Consider the following 19,428-nt stretch of genomic DNA (forward strand, 5'->3'; position numbering starts at 1 on the left):
AAAAAAAAAGAAAAAGAAAATGTAATTAGGCCTATATAGTTGTTTCCATACTGAACATGTAGACTTTTTTCCTAGTTAGTATTCCCTAAACAATACAGTGTAACAACTACTTATGTAGTATTCACATTGTATTGAGTTATTGTAAGTAATCTAGAGATGATGTAGGGGTGTCCAACCCTGGCCTGTGGGCCACAGGCAGATTATGATAAGGCCTTTTTTGCTTATCTGTGGTGGTGGATATCTTGAAAACTATGCACACACCTCCTTGTTTTACTCTATCAGCTTCCATTAGTGTTCGTGTATTTATTTAATGTGTGGCCCAAGACAACTCTTCTTCCAAATGGCCCAGAGAAGCCAAGAAGCTGGATACCGTTGAATGGGAGGATATATGTAGGTTATATCCAACAACTACTAAACCATTTTACATAAGGGGCTTGAGCATCTGTGGAATTCCAGTCACATGTGATTTGTTTTGGTTAATGTAATATTAGTACATTTGGAAGTAGAAGCACGATCTGTCCTGAGCTCTGTTGATCCATTAAAAGAACAATGGATAGAACCATGGTAATTACTGTCCTTTTGGCCTAAGCCCCAGAAAAAACACTTGCCAAGCAGATCAGAACTCATCCTGCAGCCCAACTACTCAGCCAACCCCTGCCTAGATTGGCTGAACACAGTGCAAACATGAGAACATAGTAAGCACTAGTTGTATGCCACTGAGTTTAGGGGTGGTTTGTTAATCCTTATTATCGTGGCAATAACTAGCTAATACAAATAATAAAAGCAGCAAGCCATAAAATAATAATGGACCTGAAGAAGATCACCAAGGAAAACCGCAAAGCTACAGAACAGGGCTCAACACCATGAGGGGGATGGGGACAGCAGCAAAGGAGACTAAAGAGGGGTGGTTAAAAGAGAAGAAGGATCATTAGAAAACAAATACAGAACTGTTTTTTCCCCAAGCGGCTACCAACTCTACCAAAAGCTACAGACAAGTCAACTCTGGTAAGACGAGTACCACTACACTTATCACAATCACGCACACTTCGCCACGCTCACACTCACTACACAACACCTTTAATCACAATCACATACATATCACACATTCACCGTAATCACACACAACCAAAAACATCACCGTAATGCAAAAAAACATTTAAAAATCACCCCATCACAATTACTCACGGCATGGCATTCACTTACAATCACATGCCCCGTGAGAATCACGCACCTACACTAAGTTGTTCCATCAACTCACCAGTAGCGTACTCGCACCCCGAGCCCTCCCCACTGCCGCTACTCTGGACACTCTGGGCCTAAGCGGCTCTGTTTCGTCAGCCGCCTGCGGCCGGTATAGCCCGCAGTCTGAACTTGGAGTCCCTGTTTCTTATCCGCCCCTCCTCCCTGCTGCGGGGATTCGGCAGCGTCACCTGCCGGCAACGCCAGAATATGTCTCTAGCGCGCAATTCCTGAGAGACTGGGTGAAGGTGACCCGCAGACAAGCCCCAGACAGACTCCGGTAACACCAAACCATCCCTCAGCACCCAAGACGTTCTAGAGCACACCTCCCAGCAGGCCCCGCGGTCCAACTCCACTTCCGGCCAGAGCCGAACGTGCGCTTCCGGTGTGAGGGAGGAGGCGGGAGCCGGGAAGAAGCTCCGCGCAGACGCGCGTCTACGAGCCTCAGCTGGACGTTGGGAATTGCTGGAGAGCCGTTTCGCTTGTGCAAAGTGATGCGCTGACAAAAATCGGCTTGCGATCTTCTCTGGACCACATTTCCCAGAGGGCCTTATGGCCTGTCGCTTTTTTCGCAGGAACTTGAAGGTTTTCGTCACGCCTGGCGGGATTGTTAGAGCAGTGAGGTGAGAAATGTTGGTTCTCTGGCGAACCGGTTCAGTTTGCAGGTTCCGATCTGGAAGGACCGGAAAGGCTTTAGGTGAAAATAGCGGAGGCCAGTAGGGCCTGAAGAGGGGAGGTTGTGGAATTGTCTGCGAGATAGATTGTGACACCGCGGTTTTAGGCTCTAGTAAAGGATGCCTGTCATTAAGGGGTTGTGACTGCGTGTGTTCGTCTTATGACTGTGTGCGACACTGTAGGGTGCCAGCGACTGAAATTGTGTGTCCCGTGCAACTGTGTGATTGTCAGTGTATTATCATATATGGCTCCGTTTATGCAGGGTTGACTCTGTTCCCTTGGTTTAAGTATGACTGTGCCTAAATGTATGTAGCACTGTGCATAGGGGAATGGGGTTCCTGTCAGCTGTGTCAGGTGTGACTCCAGAACTCTGTCCCCAGGAAACCTCTCTGAGGTCTGGTCAGATTCTAGCGCTGGACAGCAGTGAGTGAACTCAGTCTTTCCCTGAAACGTGAATCGGACAGGATGCCCCATCTTCGTCTGATCTCCGTTCGTTGTGTGTGGTGGTAATGAGGACTGAACTGGGGATGACTTCTGACCTGAACAATTTGGGTGCTAAGAAAAACCTGCTCTGTCACGATTACTTTTTCCTCTTCCACTTCCGTGGTTCTCCAGGTAAGTCACTCAGAAGAGGAGAAAAGAATGCCTGATGAACTTCTACAAGCATTATCGAAGGTGTGTTGGAGTTTCCTACCAACTTTTTTTTAATCTGGAAATTTTTGCTTAATAAAGATATATCATTTGATTATAGGTCCCTGTAATTTTCCCATTGCAGAAAAGAATCATTAAGCTTGGTATTAAAGCTCAATACCTTTCACATACCTAATGTTCAATTATTTGAAAATGATTCCACTTTTGCTTACTAAATTTTCTTCTTTTAACTCGATTATGATTTTAAAATAAAAGCATAATTATGTTAGAAATTTGAAGCACATGGAATTACCAAGAAAAAATAAATTGGCCGCTCAAATAACTAGTATTTATGTATTTTCACTTTTCCAAAATCAAATTTTACCTCATTTACCATTTTATATCCTACATTTTCACTAAACAGTATCATAAATGTTCTCCTGCGTCAACAAATGGTCTTGGTAAATACTATTTTTCTTTTATTTTCTTTCTGAAACAGAGTCTCAAGCTGTCACCAAGGATAGAGTGCCATGGTGTCACAGCTCTCAGCAACCTCAAACTCTTGGGCTTAAGAGATTCTCTTGCCTCAGCCTCCCAGGTAGCTGGGACTATAGGCACCTACCACAATACCCAGCTATTTTTTTGTTGCTGTCCTTATTGTTGGGCAGGCCCAGGCTGGATTCAAACCCGCTAGCTCACCCTAGCCACTGACCTGCAGGCGCTGAGCCAGTAAATACTATTTTTCAAACATACATATTTCTTTTTATAAAAGAGCTATGGTTTATACTTTCCTTCATATCATATGTGTCAGACTTTAAAATCCTTTTTTAGATATATATTTATACATATTAACCCCACACACACAGGTTTAAATTTGATTTACATGGTTAATAATGAGATCAAACACCATTCCATATATTTGTTGGTTTTCTTATTTTTAATGGTGTTGTTGAAAATTCCATCTCCATTCTGATTCCCAAACTTTATGTGATTTGTGTTGCCTTCCTGAAAGCTTTTAGAAAGTTCTGTTTTTACCTGACTTTCTGAAATTTTACTCCAAAATATCTTTTTTTTTTTTTTTCTAGTAGAGTGCTGTGGCGTCACAGATCACAGCAACCTCAAACTCTTGGGCTTAAGTGATTCTTTTGCCTCATCTTCCCAAGTAGCTGGGACTACAGGTGCCTGCCACAACACCCCGCTATTTTTTGTTGCAGTTGTTGTTGTTTAGCTGACCTGAGCCATGTTCAAACCCCCCCCCCTCTGTGTATGTGGCTGGCACCATAACCACTGTGCTACGAGCACCAAGCCTCTTGTAAGTTATTTTTGAAAGTCCATGAGATTTTTCCCTCTCTTGGGACTTAAAGGGAAAAAAGGATACCAAAGGAGTTTACTGATTGAGCTGAATGCTTGCTATTTCATGTCAGTGGAAAAGTTCAGTCTACTTGCACTTTCCTAAACATATCCTTCTGTACAAAGGAAATACATCTTTTACTGATATAAGAGTTCCAGCCCCTTCAATTTGTTTACTTTGTCTTTGCTGCAGGGCCTTCTGTCATCTCCTCTACTACCATCGTTTCCTTCACTCATTCATTGTGAAAGCATGTTTGTTGTTTCAGGGATCAATGATGTTCAAGGATGTGTCTATAGACTTCTCGCAGGAGGAATGGGAATGTCTGGACTCTGGTCAGATGAGTTTATACAAAGAAGTGATGCTGGAGAATTTCAGCAACCTGGTTTCAGTGGGTAAGGATAACTATCCTGCAAAATTCAGAATCTTCCCTTGAGAATGTCTTCCTTCTCCGTTATGAATATTCATTCACTTCAAGTAACCAGCTGAATTTCTGCTCCCTGTTCCCCAAGGAATGGTTTGAGCTGGAATGGAATGAAAAAATTAGAAATGGGCAGCTCCAGTGGGCTGCAGCTGCAGCTTCATCTTATTCATCTTTCTCTGGGCCTTGCTATAGTGTCATCTCTTCCATGATTACCAAGGGACTGATCTGATTTCTGGGATACCCACAGCATAACCATGTCCCATATCTTTTCTTGTGAGCAGGACTTTCCAATTCTAAGCCAGCTGTGATCTCTTTATTGGAACAAGAAAAAGAGCCATGGATGGTTGAAAGAGAGCTAACCAGAAGCCTGTGTTCAGGTAAGTAACGATGATAGAAGATAGGGCCCATTATCTCTGAGATACTATCAGGAAACTGCCCTCAAGGCCTAAGACTTCTTCCACGTGAGCTATCATGCTCTTATACTTTGACAGTCCAGTATACCTTCTTCATTTCCAAAGCAGTTATTCTACCTACAGTTTCTATTTCATTCTTCTTAGGATATGCAGCATTTCCACTCTAAAAAAAGTACATATAGCTGGGTGCAGTGGTTCACACCCGTAATCCTAGCATTCTGGGAGGTCAAAGCAGGTGGATTGCTTAAAGTCAGGAGTTTGAGACCAGCCTGAGCAAGAGTGAGACCCCTGTCTCTACTAACAATAGAAAAATTAGCTGAGTGTTGTGATGGGTACCTATAGTCCCAGCTACTTGGGAGGCTGAGACAGGAAGATCACTTGAATCCAAGAGTTTGAGGTTGCTGTGAACTATGACGCCACAGAACTCAACCCAGGGCAACAGAGTGAGACCCTTTCTCAAAAAAAAAAAAAAAAAAAAAAGGGTGTGTGTAAATATGTGTGTGTATTCTTTTTGTTTCCCTATACTGGTATTCATTTACTTTCCAATTATTTAACCTCTTTGACCAGTTTGTCTTAGATTTAGCAGTTCATTCTTTCATTTGTCACACATTTGATTATTTCTTACTCTTTGAAAAATTCAAATATACCATAGATTCAGAAAACTACATGATTATGATTTTACAGCATATTAATTGTGTGAAATGAATGCATCCATTTAACCACCACTAAGGGAAAGAAATAGAACATAACTATTGACTCTGAACTCTTTATTTGCCCCTTCCCAATCACTAGGCTCTCTTTCCTTCCCAAAGCAACACCATCCTGACTTCTAGCACTATGAATTATTTTTGTCTGTTTTTGAACTTTACATAAATAGAATCATACAGTATTTAGTCTTTTGCTTTTGGATTTCTTTTCTTTCTTTCTTTTTTTTTTTTTTGAGAGAAGAGTCTCACTATGTTGCCCTCAGTAGAGTGCCATGGCATCACAGCTCACAGCCACCTCAGACTCTTGTGCTTAAGCTATTCTTTTGCCTCAGCCTCCCAAGTAGCTGGAACTACAGGCACCTGCCACAATGCCCAGCTATTTTTTTTGTTTGTTTCAGTTGTCATTGTTGTTTAGCAGGCCCAGGCCAGGTTCGAACCCACCAGCCTGGGTGTATGTGGCCAGCGTCCTAGCCGCTAAGCTATGGGAGCCAAGCTTTGCTTTTGGATTTCTTTACTGGCCATCTTTATGTGATACATTCATAGGTGTTGCATATATCCAACGTTAGTTCATTCTGATTGGCTGTGCTGTATTTCATTCTATGAATATATTTCAATTACATGTACTATTATAAATTAAGATCCTTTCTACTACTGGCAGTGAGTTTGTTTATAGTTTTTAGCTATTACACATAATGCTGCTGTGAACATACTTGCATATGCCTTTTGGTGAACATATGTATGCATTTCTTTTGAGCTAGGAGTGGAATTACCGATAATAGGTTATATGTATACAGTCAGACAATTAAATTTGCAAACTCATCCTAGAAAATGAGTATACATAACCTCAAAGCTAAATATCACTGTGGTCACTTTTGAAGTACTCCCCTTGGGAAGCTATGCACCAATGCCAGCGCCTAGTCCACCTAATAACAGGAAGATAATAATTTAGACTGAAAGTTAGGTATGACCTCCCTAGAGATATTCCTATATGAGCAAAGTACTATTCTAAGCAGCAAATTAGCATGACCAATGCTGGTGATGGTGATGGGGGGTGAGGTATGCCAGGGAAAGGGAAAACCCATGTGGGTAGGCCCTGAGAGGCAAGAAGATCTTCATGTGCTTGAAAGATGAGGACTTCCTGAGGAAGTACAAGTGGAGTATGGGATAAGGTTGGAGAGGTAGGCAGGAGCCACATTATTGGAATTTTGTTGGTAATTACCAAGAAGTTTTAAAATTTCAGTAGAGGCTCAGGTGCCAACCACATACACTGGAGCTGGCGGGTTCAAATCCAGCCCAGGCCTGCCAAACAACAATGACAACTACAACCAAAAAATAGCCCGGCATTGTGGTGGGTGCCTATAGTCCCAGCTACTTGGGAGGCTGAGGCAAGAGAATCGGTTAAGCCCAAGATTTGGGGGTTGTTGTAAGCTGTGATGCCACGGCACTCTACTGAGGGTGACAAAGTGAAACTCTTGTCTCAAAAAAAAAAAAAAAAAAAAAGAAAAAGGAAAATTTCAGTAGAGCAAGCTAGACCAAATAGCATTCCATGTGCTGAATGTATTAGAAGGTGCTGGAGTATAATGGAGAGATAGCATTAGGACAATGGTTCTCAACCTTCCAAATGTCGCAACCCTTTAATACAGTTCCTCATGTTTTGGTGGCCCCCAACCATAAAATTATTTTCATTGCTACTTCATAACTGTAATTTTGCTACTGTTATGAACCATCATGTAAATATCTGATATGCAGGATATATTTTCATTGTTACAAAGGGGTCGTGACCCACAGGTTGAGAACCGCTGCATTCGGAGCTTCCTGTAGTTATTTAAGAAAGAGATGATTCTAGTCTACAGGGCAATGATTAAATAAGGACAGTTTCCAGAGATGTTTAGGAGCTCACCTAGAATAAGTTGGCAAGTGATCATACGGAGTTAGAACAAAAAAGATCATGGTCTTTCTGGCTTTATTTTCATTTCTCTAAGTCATTTTATTTGCCTAGTCTGTTTATTTTTGATATGACATGCTTCCAGAATAATAGCTATTAATATTGAATGCTTATTTATTTATACCAGATTTACGTATTACTCCTTATCTTTCTAGCAATCATAAATATCATCCCCATTTTAGCACACAAGGAAGAAGGCTCAGAGGTTAAGTAATTGCCTTAAAACAGAAACCCAGGCTTACCTCTTACATGAGAGGACATGGAGTACCTCTCTTCTCACACACTGTATTCCATCCTGTCTTACTCTCTTGTCTCAAACTTGAGTGCTTCCCTTTTTATTCCTGTCATAACTTGAAGGATTTGTTTCTCTTTCTACCAAGGTCAGCATCACAGTATTCTAAGCAAACTATTTTCAGTGAATCCCCAACCCATTTCATGCTGTTTGCACAGAAGAGATTTACCTATGTACCATTTCCTCCGCTTTTATTCAGCATCTTAGACTTGTTGCTGGCTGTTTTCCATACAGATTTGCCAACAATACACCTTGTATAGAGGTGCTGAAATCCCCCTCTTCTTCCCATTTATTTTCAACATTAGTCCTTTGATATAGATCTAACAGTTATCCACAAATTGCAAAACATATGGTGTGATGCTCTATCTATGTGAGTTTATGTTTATATGCATGTGTATATGACTAGGATCACTGTATAATACCAAGGATGACCCTGAGCACTCTGTATTCACCAAAGTTTAAAGTATTTCAAATTTATAACAGAATTTGAGAATGATAGAAGTCATCTACTTCCATAATTGTTACCAGACCAAGAGGGTCCAGTGTCAGTGTCAGCCACTATACAGAGATGGGAATAGGTCCACCAAAATTTGTCAGAAGGCCAGCAATTTTGGAGAACAGTGAGAGTAACCTCTCCAAAACTGTTCTGTTCTTTCATTTACAAAATTACAGTTTTATACACGAATGTTCAAAGTAAAAACCATGTTAATCTTTATCTTAAACAATAATCAGCATAACCCAGAATGGGTACTCCAGACCCAAAATAACATTCCAATTCAAAAGTTAATCTCCTAAATCAATTGCCCTAAACTACTCAAGATGCATAGTTTTAGGTTAAAGCTGAATTTATAAAACTGCAAGAATGGGACACATGAGGTGAAGGTCATGAAGGACCTAAACTGACCAGACCAGTAGTGCTGTCTCAGCCCCATCCTAGATGGCCATCTTATACTCACTGTATGTGCTTTTATAATCACCCACCATCCTCAGCTTCTTCTATTACCTCTCTAATGTCTGCTCTTTTCAGTTTTACAAATTGTTTAGCCATATTTAAGAATTGTCCAAGCATTTTATTTTCTATGTTATTTTCAATTTAATGCTTCCATATCTTTTAAGTTAACTTCCCTAGAAGAGGAAAAATGAATATTGGCCTTTTTATTTTCTTTCAGATCTGGAATCAATGTGTGAGACCAAGATATTATCCCTAAAGAAGAGACATTTCAGTCAAGTAATACTTAGCCATGAAGACATGCCCACTTTTATTCAGCCCACCTTTCTCACTCCACATCAAAAAACTATTAATGAAGAGAAACCCTGTGAGTGTAAGATATGTGGAAAGACCTTTAATCAAAACTCACAATTTATTCAACATCAAAGAATTCATTCTGGTGAGAAACCTTATGAATGTAAGGAGTGTGGGAAGTCCTTCAGTCGTGGCTCACTTGTTACTCGGCATCAGAGGATTCACACTGGTGAAAAACCCTATGAATGTAAGGAATGCGGCAAGGCTTTTAGTTGTAGTTCGTATTTTTCTCAGCACCAGAGGATTCATACTGGTGAGAAACCCTATGAATGTAAAGAATGTGGAAAAGCCTTTAATTATTGCTCAAACCTTAATGATCATCAGAGAATTCACACCGGTGAAAAACCCTATGAATGTAAAGTATGTGGAAAGTCCTTTACTAAAAGTTCACAGCTGTTTCCACATCTGAGAATTCATACCGGTGAGAAACCTTATGAATGTAAGGAATGTGGAAAAGCCTTTACTCAACACTCAAGGCTTATTCAACATCAGAGAATGCATACTGGTGAGAAACCTTATGAATGTAAGGAATGTGGGAAGGCCTTTAGTAGTGCCTCAACCCTTACTAACCATCACAGAATTCATGCTGGTGAGAAACGCTATGAGTGTAAAGAATGTGGAAAGGCCTTCATTCAGAGCTCAGAACTTATTCAACATCAGAGAATCCACACAGATGAAAAACCATATGAATGTAATGAATGTGGGAAGGCCTTTAATAAAGGCTCAAACCTTACTAGGCACCAGAGAATTCACACTGGTGAGAAACCCTTTGAGTGTAAAGAATGTGGGAAGGCATTTGGTAGTCGCTCAGACCTTATTCGCCATGAGGGAATTCACACTGTTTGAATGAAAAGAAAGGTCCTTTATAACATTTTTTTTTTTGAGACATAGTCTCACTTTGTTGTCCTCTGTAGAGTGCTGTGGCATCACAACTCACAGCAACCTCCAATTCTTGGGCTTAAGTGATTCTCTTGCCTCAGCCTCCCCAGTAGCTGGGACTACAGGCCCCACCACAAGGCCTGGCTATTGTTGCAGTTGTCACTGCTGTTTTAGCGGGTCCAGATTTGAATCCACCACCCTCGGTATACGGGGCCAGTGCCCTACCCACTGAGCCACAGGCGCCCCCTATAACATTTTTAAAATAGGTAATTAAGGGGCGGCACCTTAATTACTCGGGAGGCTGAGGCAAGAGAATCGTGTAAGCCCAAGAGTTAGAGGTTGCTGTGAGCTGTGTGATGCCACAGCACTCTACCGAGGGCGGTACAGTGAGACTCTGTCTCTACAAAAAAAAAAAATAGGTAATTAAATTAAGATATGCATGATCAAAGTTCTCCTGTATACTGGTATTTTAGGGCTACTGTAACAAACTTCCAAACCCCAATAACTTGGTGGCTTAAAGCAAAAGAAATTTATTCTCACAGTTTTGAAGCCTGTAAATCCAAAATCAAGTTTGTTGATGGGATTGGTTTCATCTGAGGACTGCAAGGGAGAATATGTTTCATGCATTTCTCCTGACTTCTGATGACAGCCAGCAGTCCTTGGTATTCCTTGGCTTTTAGATGCATCGTTCCAATCTCTGCCTCCATCTTCTGTTTTTTTCTTTCTCTTTCCAATTTCTGCCTCCATCTTTACATTGCATTCTCTTATGTATCTCTGTCTGTCTCTTCTCCTCTCACGTGGACACCAGTCATTGGATTAGGGTCGTCTAATGACCTCATCTTAATTACATCTGCAAAGACCCTGTTTCTAAGTAAGATCACATTCACTGGTACCAGGGTTAGAGTGCATCTTTTTAGGGGGAACACTTCAACACATAACACCCTGTTAATGCCATTTCATCTAATATACTTATATCTTTTATGCATAATTTGTTAATCAGATACATTTTAAAATATGGAGTTAGGGTCTGAATTAAACTTTTCCCCACAAAAGAAAGATTCTGTCTCAGAACTACTTATTCTATACTTCCTTCCTTAATCATTGTCTCTTCTTTTAATATATTTGTATTTATATTAGGTTATGTTTTAGAACCATCTGTTCTATTGCTGTGAGCTATAGATCTATGCTTCTACTAATACTACACTATTGATTGTGTTACATAGACTGTTAGTTCCTGGCAGAATTGTAACTATGTTTTTAAAGAAAGCTCTGTATTTTTCCTTTTGTATAATTAATATTTTCTTATTGCAAAAAGAGAGAAAGAGAAAAAACAGAAGAGCATAAAAATCAAAAAGATTACATATTATCCTACCATCTAAAGGTGGTACTTAGAAATTGTTTTAACAAATGTTTCCCAACTTTATGTTAAAAGTGTAATCGTAGGCTTGGTGCCTGTGGCTCAAGTGGCTAAGGCACCAGCCACATACACCTGAGGTGGCGGGTTCGAATCCAGCCTGGGCCTGCTAAACAACAATGATGGCTGCAACCAGAGCTTGAGGCTCTGTCTCAAACAAACAAACAAAAAAAAAGTGTAATCATAATTTGCATGCTGTATTATAACATGCTTTCATCATGCCAAAATGCACTATGATTAGTACTTAGTATGTATAGATCTTTATTTTTTTTTAATTGTTTTTTTTTTTTTTAGAGTGTCACTCTATTGCCCACGGTAGAGTGCCGTGGTGTCACACAGCTCACAGCAACCTCCAGCTTTTGGGTTTAAGCAATTCTCCTACCTCAGCCTCCCAAGTAGCTGGGCACCCGCCACAATGCCTGGCTATTCTTTGTTGCAGTTTGGCCGGGGCTGGGTTTGAACCCACCACCCTCAGTATATGGAGCTGGCGCCCTACTCACTGAGCCACAGCTGCCACCCTAGATCTTTATTTTTAATGGTGTCATAGTATCGTTTTCTGTAGTCAGCTATCATTTTACGAAATAACTACTAACAAACATGGTTACTTTGGAAGCTTTGCAACTGTAAAAATTGCCCTCTAAATGAAATTTTAATGCTTTTTTGCTTGCTTTTCTTTCAAAACATTAACTTCAATAATAAAGTGATGATTGAGCATTTTCTCCATATAAAATATTAAACAGCTCCAATCTCTTCATTATAATAAATGTTAACGATTTTCATTTACCCTTAGTTTTTTGTACCATTTTTACTTACATACATGTGTATACACAAGTATATACGTAAACGTAAAATTAGTGCTGCTTTACAATTTTTTTTTTTTTTTGAGACAGAGTTTCACTATGTTGCCCTTGGTAGAGTGCTAAGGCGTCATAGTTCACAGCAACGTCCAGCTCTTGGGCTTAAGCAGTTCTCTTGCCTCAGCCTCCCAAGTAGCTGGGACTACAGGCGCACGCCACAATGCCTGGCTATTTTTTTGTTGCAGTTGTTTAGCTGGCCCAGGCCAGGTTTGAACCTGCCACTTTAGGTGTATGTGGCTGGTGCCGTAACCACTGTGGTACGGGCGCCAAGCCTGCTTTGCAATTTTTATGTGTAAACATCTATATAATAATAATGTCTGTGTCAGGTACTGTGAGGATTAAATGAGTTATGAAATGTAAAATAACTGGGACTGTTCCTAACATAAATATCTAGTGGATATTATCTAGTATTAACATTAATATCTTCACCATTGTTCTTTTTCTTTTCATTGTTCAGTATTTTTAGGGGAAGGATAAGTGGGAATGGACAGTTTTGAGGTTACAGGGAAGAGAATTCCAGGTTCTGAGGGGAATGTCTAACAGCAACAACTAAAACTATAAATATCCAGTGAAATTCAGGAAGAGTAGGATGTGGACCACAAGAACTCAGGTGGCTACCAGCAGTGGCCCTCGGGTCCGGAAACGACAAAGGGAACACAAGGGTTCGCTTCCATCCAGCACCACTCAGCATCTTTTCACAACTGCAAGTTGAAATATTTATTGTCACCAACTGCTCCTAGTGCTGCAGGAACCATGTGGAAGAGTCTGGTCAGAGTCCAGTTTGCTGTGTTCCAGCTGCCTGATCTGTTCCTCGGCCATGGAGAGGGCATTCTCAGCAGCCACCCTCTGATTCTCAGCAGCCACTCTCTGGCTCTCAGCAGCATCTCTCTGGCTCTCAGTAGCCACTCTCTGATGTTGTGCTGCTTCCAGCAGCTTCCTTAATTCGTTTACTTCTTGTTTGGTGTTGCACAGCTGCTGCTGGGATTCTGAAAAGCTTTGCTGTAGCTACTGGAGTTCTTTAAGTTGACTCTCAGAGGGAACTCCATTGTTTTCCTGGTAAGTTACCCAAGCAGCATCAATGTTTAGTGGCCCCTTCCTAATTGCTGCCTGCAGATCTTCCACCTGCTTCTCCAACACTGTGCAGTGGTTGAAGAGGTCCTTGTAACACTCCTGGCTTTCACACAGGTGTTGTGTAGTGCCATGGAGTTGAAGGTCAAGAGAATTTTTCTCTTCGAGTAGCTTAGAGAATTGTGTGGCTTGTTCTGCCTGTGTCTGGCGGAGCTGGGCTTGCAAAGCCTTAAGTTCCTTCCTCTCTTTGAGCAGTCACGTTAGCAATACAGGTTCTTCCATGATTGTGGATGTCTCCTTATACTTTGTGGCTTGTTCTGCCTGTGTCTGGCTGACCTGGACTTGCAAAGCCTTAATAAGTTCCTCTTTCTCCTGGAGCAGTCACTTTAGCAATACAGATTGTTCCATGATTGCGGATGTCTCCTTATACTGTGCAGCTTGTTCTGCCTGTGTCTGGCTGAGCTGGGCTTGCAAAGCCTTAATGTGTCCCTCCTAGTGGAGCAGCTGCTTTAGCATTATAAATTCTACCACTTCTGTAGAAGTCTCAATGAACTGGGAGTGACTCCCTCGACTGACGTTGTGCTTTCAGTTCTTCTATCTGTTTGTTCAACAAAGTGACTTCCGCCTTCGCGTGCAGTCTTTGGTTTTTTATTTCTTTATCGCAAGCTTTTTTTCATTCTGGTAGGCTTGATCTCTTTGCTGTAGCTGAATATCCTTCAGTCTGATGTAAGTCTTTGAACTCTACCACCAACTGCTCTGCACAAGCCAGGTGTTTCAGAACACTCTTCTATGTTCTGGTAAAGTTCATCCAAGTTTCCTGGGTTGATTCCTGGGCAGCTTGCTCTGCCTGTGCCTGCGTAAGCTGGGCTTCCAAATATGTACTTAATTCCTCCTTCTCCTGGAGCTTAATTTTTATTTTCATGTCTTCCTCTGTAGAATTCTGGGAGAGTGGCTCCCCTGGCTGACATTGTGCCTTCAGTTCTTCTGTTTGTTTAACAGAGTGACTTCAGCCTTCACATACAGTCTTTGGTTTTTTATTTTTTTATTAGAAACTATTTTGTCATTCTGGTAGGCTTGATCTTTCTGCTGTAGCTGAACATCCTTCAGCCTGATGATGTCTTTGAGCTCTACCACCAACTGCTCTGCACAAGCCAGATGTTTGAGAACACTCTCCTGTGTTCTCTTGGTCAATTTCATCCCAGTTTCCTGGGCTGATTCAAGGCTCAAGGGAGCCATCTCATTTTCATATCTTATCTTCTGAAAATTCACGTTCACTAACGTTTTCTAATCCCTGAGGTCTGGAAGCCTGTCCTCCATGAAGTCCAGATTCTTGGGCATTTTCTTGAGAGGTGTGGACAAGGTGTGGGCTGTTCCATGTCTGTGCTGATTCTGTGCCATGGGTGTAAAGAAAGGACTGTGGACTGAAGGACCCATACAGGAAAGGGAGCCATTGTTCTTATTTGTGGAAAGGACTTTAACCATATTATTTACCTTAGTTGACATCAGAAAATTCATAATGAGAAAGACTAGTTAATGTTTGTAGGAAAGCTCCTCACTGACACTTATTCTTTATTCAGCTTTGAGTTTAAAATGGAAATAAAGAAAAAGAATGGGAGTGTAAGGCTAAATTCATACCTCATCTTTCACGCATAATTTCATACCCATTGAAAAACCTATTTACTATGGCCACAGTGGCTCATGCCTGTAATCCTAGCTCTCTGGGAGGCCAAGGCAGGTGGATTGCTTGAGCCCAGGAGTTGGGAGACCAGCCTGAGCAAAAGTGAGACCCCATCTCTACTAAAAATAGAAAAACTAGACAGGCATTGTGGCACATGCCTATAGTCCCAGCTACTTGGGAGGCTGGGGCAAGAGGATCACTTGACCCCAAGAGTTCAAGGTTGCTGTGAACTGTAATGCCATGACACTCTACCCAGGGTGACAGAGTGAGACTTTTTGTCTCACAAAAAAAAAATATATATATATATATATATATATATACACACACACAGAGACTTTCTGTGTTCAAATCTTGAGTTCCTTTTACTGACTGTGATCTTGGACAAATTCATTAACCTCTCTGGGCCTTGGATTCCCCATTATTAAAAGGGTATAATAGAATAGAGTTGCTGTACATCCTTTACAGCAGTGTGTGTGAGCTATGTCTCCCCAGATATAACTTTCCTTCTCTGGAGGTTACAACTAATCACATCTAGGACTCAACTGGCTGGGATGTGCATCCACCATATCCTTGATCAGTCTCTTGCCCTTTGCTGACTTGAAGGCCATCATAAGGAACGGGGAGAAACCTCCCCCATCCTCAACCTGAGAACCTGGTGCAGGTGGCCCGAAATGCAGCCAGAGAACAAGTGAAGCAACCAGAGGCATCTCTGCTTGCTAAGTTGGGAGAGGAAAGAGATGAGAAGACGAAGGGCAACTGCCCCATCTAAAGTGAAGAGAGCATGAGATTGTACAGGTTTTCCATCTGTTTCTGTTGTCCAGAAAATTTGCTCCCAGCTGAGCACAAACTAAGTGTCCACTGGACAGATGAATGGGTAAAGAAAATGTGATGTATATATACAATAAAACACTATGCAGTTTTTAAAAAGAAGGAAATCCTGTCATTTGTGATAACATAGATGAACCTGAAGGACGTTACGCAAACTGAAATAAGACAGGCACAGAAAGACATACTACATGATCTTACTGACATGGGAAATCTAAAAAGTCGAACTCAATGAAGTAGAGAGTAAAATAGTAATTGTCAAGGGCTAGGAAGAGGGGGAATAAATGTTGGCTAAAGGGAACAAAGTTTCAGTTATACAGGATGAATTAGTTCTGGAGATCTACAATGTACCTTTATTTACAAAATGTTCATTACAAAATTTTACAAAGAGGTGGCCAACATGTAGAGAGTATTTTGTAAAATATTTTGTAATATCATGGCATGATGACTACAGTTAATAATAATGCACTAGATACTTGAAATTTTCTAAAAGATTAGGTCTTGAGTGTTCTCACCATTAAAGAATAAGGGAGGTTATGGGTATATTAGTTTGACTTAATCATGTCACAATGTATACATATATCAAAACATCCCACTGTACTCCATAAATATATATGTTTTATTTATTTTTTTATTTTTATTTTTTTTTTGAGACGGAGTTTCACTTTATTGCCCTCGGTAGAGTGCTGTGGCGTCACAGCTTACAACAACCTCCAACTCCTGGGCTTAAGTGATTCTCTTGCCTTAGCCTGCCAAGTAGCTGGGAGTACAGGTGCCCACCACATCGCCTGGCTATTTTTTTGTTGCAGTTTGGCTGGGGCTGGGTTTGAACGCCACCCTCAGTATATGGGGCTGGCGCCCTACCCACTGAGCCACAGGCGCTGCCCAATATATATGATTTTTAATTGTCAATCAAAAAGTAGAGACGAGTGATGTAAACATCATGTACCCTCTGATACGAGACACTGAAAAAACAATCACCTCTGTGGTATTTCTGAATTAATGCATAACTTCCAATATAATTAGAGAAGATGTTGGAATCAAACACAAATTGAGGGATATTCCACAAAATAACTGGCCAATATTCTTTAAAAATATCTCTAATTTGTGAAAAGCAAGAAAAACTAAGGAACTGCTACAGATTGGGGGAGACAAAAGAGAAATAACAAGTAAATGCAATAGCTGGGTGCAGTGCCTCACACCTATAATCCCAGCACTTTGGAAGGCTGAGGCAGGTGGATTGTCTGAACTCGAGTTTGAGAACAGCCTGAGCAAAAAAGCAAGACCCTGTCTCTACTAAAATTAGAAAACCTAGCCTGGCGTTGTCAGGGTGCCTGTATTCCCAGTTACTCAGGAGGCTGAGGCAAGAGCATGGCTTGAACCCAAGAGTTTGAGGTTGCTGTGAGCTCTGATGCTACAGCACTCTACCCAGGGCAACAGAGTGAGACTCTGTCTCTTAAAAAAAAAAAAAAAGGCAAATGTAATGTGAGGTCCTGCAAGACTAGGTCTTGCACTAGACAAAGAACATTTAGGGAAAATGGTGAAATTCAAATAAGGAGTACACAGTTTAATTATGAGTATTATATCAACGTTAATTCCTGTTTTGATAATTGTACTGTGGTTATATAATGTCAACATTAAGGGAAGCTGGGTAAAGGCTATATGAGAACTCTCTATTGTAACATTTCTTTAAGTCTAAAATTATTTCAAAATTAAAAAAAAAAAAAGACTTTTCTCTACTTGGGAGTTTCTGAAAGTCTTTCTTTTTGTTCTTTAGATCCATATACTTTTCCTTTTACTCTGGTTGACATCTCAAGGACTGAGCTGGGGGAAAGGTAATAGACCAGGCCAGATACCATCTTGTCAGAAAATAGAAACATATTAAAGGCTTAATGTATTTTAACATGTTTTCCCTCTTTATTTTATGTTCTTCAAATTACAAAAGAAATATATGTGGTTAACAAATTAAAAACAATACAAAGATATATAAATTAGAAACTTATTACCCTTCTCTACCAAGGTAACCATGTTAATTAACACGTTGGTCTATATCCTTCCACACTTTTTGTTCATATAACTGTACACATGCATATGTGCACATACTGGCTTTTAATTCTTTAAAAAATAGAATCATATATACTATTATGCAATGTCCCCTTTTCACTTAATATATACCATGAACATCCCCATATAGTAGTAGGATTCTAGCTACCCTCTCCCTGCCCAAATTCCATCATTTATGTATTTTTCTTTTTGGCTTTCCTTTTCCTTAACTCTCCCATAACCTACCTGCATCACCCACCTCCCCCAAACCTGGTGCATATTCATCTATATTTTTCTCCATGCATATACAATTACACATGAACATACATGGATACATGTTTATCACTCAATTACATATTTTGCTAATGATTTACAAAAATGGTTCCTATCTTATACACTTAATATTTATCTTGCTTTTTTAACTCCAGAAAATATTGTGGAATTCCCTTCAAGCCCACTAGCATAGTTTTAATTTGTCCATTTTAATGGCTATATACAAGTTCTATGGAATTGATATACTGTAGTTTTTTCCTTCTCCTAATTTCCCTACTGATGGGCATGGTATTTACTTTGATTCTAGTTGGTTTTTTTGTTTGTTTGTTTTGTCATTAGGAACAATTTGTGGGGTGTGTGTGTGTGAGAGAGAGACAGATTCTCACTATGTCACCCTCAGTATAGTGCTGTGGCATCACAGCTCATAGCAACCTCAAACTCTTGGGCTTAAGTGATTCTCTTGCCTCAGCCTCCCAAGGAGCTGGGACCACAGGCGCCTGCCACAATGCCTGGCTATTTTTTGTTGCAGTTACCATTGTTGCTTAGTTGGCCCCGGGCTGGGTTCAAACCTGCCAGCCTCTGTGTATGTGGCTGGTGCCGTAACCACTGTGCTACAGGCACCAAGCCCATTAGTAACAATTTTATAATAAATGTCCATGTTACCCAGGCGTGGTGGCTCATCCTGTAATCCTAGCACTCTGAGAGGCTGAGGTGGGAGGATGGTAAAGTTAATCTCTCCTAACTCTTAGATCATACATGTAGTTTCCTTTGTGTTTTGAAAGAATTTTGTTACAATATTTTAAAATTTTAACTTTCATACTCTCCTGGAATTTGTTTTTAGATATGATTTGTGTTGTTACTGTCTTCAAGACTAAAAGTCAACTGTACCAGAATTCATTTTTGAGTAAACTACTCTTTTTGCCTATAGTTGGAGATTCTTTTCCATACATGAAAAAACTCATACCAATATCTATTTCTCAGTGTTCTTTTCTTTTCCACTGATATAGTTATCTGTTGTTTGCCAATACTATAGTAATTTCATCAGAATAGCTTCATGTTATCTTTTGATACCTAGTATGGTATTTTCCTTTTCATACTTTCCTTGTCTAGATTCTCAGGCATTTATTTTTTCATATAAAATTTTAGATTGTTTCATATAAGTAGGAAAATATCAAGATCCCAGGGTATTTTTAAAAAATCATATAAATTACTAGGTGTTTATTGTCAGTTCTGAGAACAGTTCTTGATCTTAGTACTCTGCCTTTTTAGAAAATGTATCTAAACTCAAAGTTATTAAAGTCTCATCATTTATTAGTATGCAACCATAATGTCAGCAAAAAGGAGTCATTTTACCTTTTCTCTTCCATTGTTAATACCAATTACTTTCTTTTTACTGACTTCACTGAAATCTCCAA

At 40.2% G+C, this 19,428-nt stretch overlaps 2 protein-coding genes across 7 annotated transcripts in view; one reads left to right on the forward strand and one right to left on the reverse strand.

Annotated features, from left to right (window-relative positions):
- ZNF568 (zinc finger protein 568) overlaps nucleotides 1-1,594 on the reverse strand; it is a 64,923-nt gene extending 63,329 nt beyond the window's left edge. For 2 of the 4 annotated variants that reach the window (XM_053605067.1, XM_053605070.1), the window contains exon 1: nucleotides 1,259-1,380. The gene's annotated coding sequence lies outside the window, so the exon portion shown is untranslated. Of the gene's footprint in view, nucleotides 1-1,258; nucleotides 1,381-1,430 lie in introns of those variants that run through there. The other 2 variants (XM_053605069.1, XM_053605068.1) reach the window with 2 other exon arrangements.
- A 75-nt stretch (nucleotides 1,595-1,669) lies between these two features.
- On the forward strand, nucleotides 1,670-10,201 carry ZNF829 (zinc finger protein 829). 3 transcript variants are annotated; one of them, XM_053605104.1, is made up of 6 exons: nucleotides 1,670-1,862; nucleotides 2,295-2,337; nucleotides 2,530-2,589; nucleotides 4,161-4,287; nucleotides 4,598-4,693; nucleotides 8,843-10,201. In XM_053605104.1, the coding sequence occupies exons 3-6, from the start codon at nucleotides 2,557-2,559 to the stop codon at nucleotides 9,820-9,822; spliced, it is 1,236 nt and encodes a 411-aa protein (XP_053461079.1). In that variant the 5' UTR covers nucleotides 1,670-1,862; nucleotides 2,295-2,337; nucleotides 2,530-2,556; the 3' UTR covers nucleotides 9,823-10,201. The 3 variants fall into 3 exon arrangements, with proteins under 3 accessions (XP_053461079.1, XP_053461078.1, XP_053461077.1); XM_053605103.1 differs by lacking the exons at nucleotides 1,670-1,862; nucleotides 2,295-2,337 and having other exon boundaries at nucleotides 2,462-2,589; XM_053605102.1 differs by lacking the exons at nucleotides 1,670-1,862; nucleotides 2,295-2,337; nucleotides 2,530-2,589 and having other exon boundaries at nucleotides 3,948-4,287.
- Nucleotides 10,202-19,428: the final 9,227 nt, after the last annotated feature.

This window comes from Nycticebus coucang, chromosome 10, assembly GCF_027406575.1.
Source record: "Nycticebus coucang isolate mNycCou1 chromosome 10, mNycCou1.pri, whole genome shotgun sequence".
In the NCBI taxonomy this organism is placed as follows: Eukaryota; Metazoa; Chordata; class Mammalia; order Primates; family Lorisidae; genus Nycticebus; species Nycticebus coucang.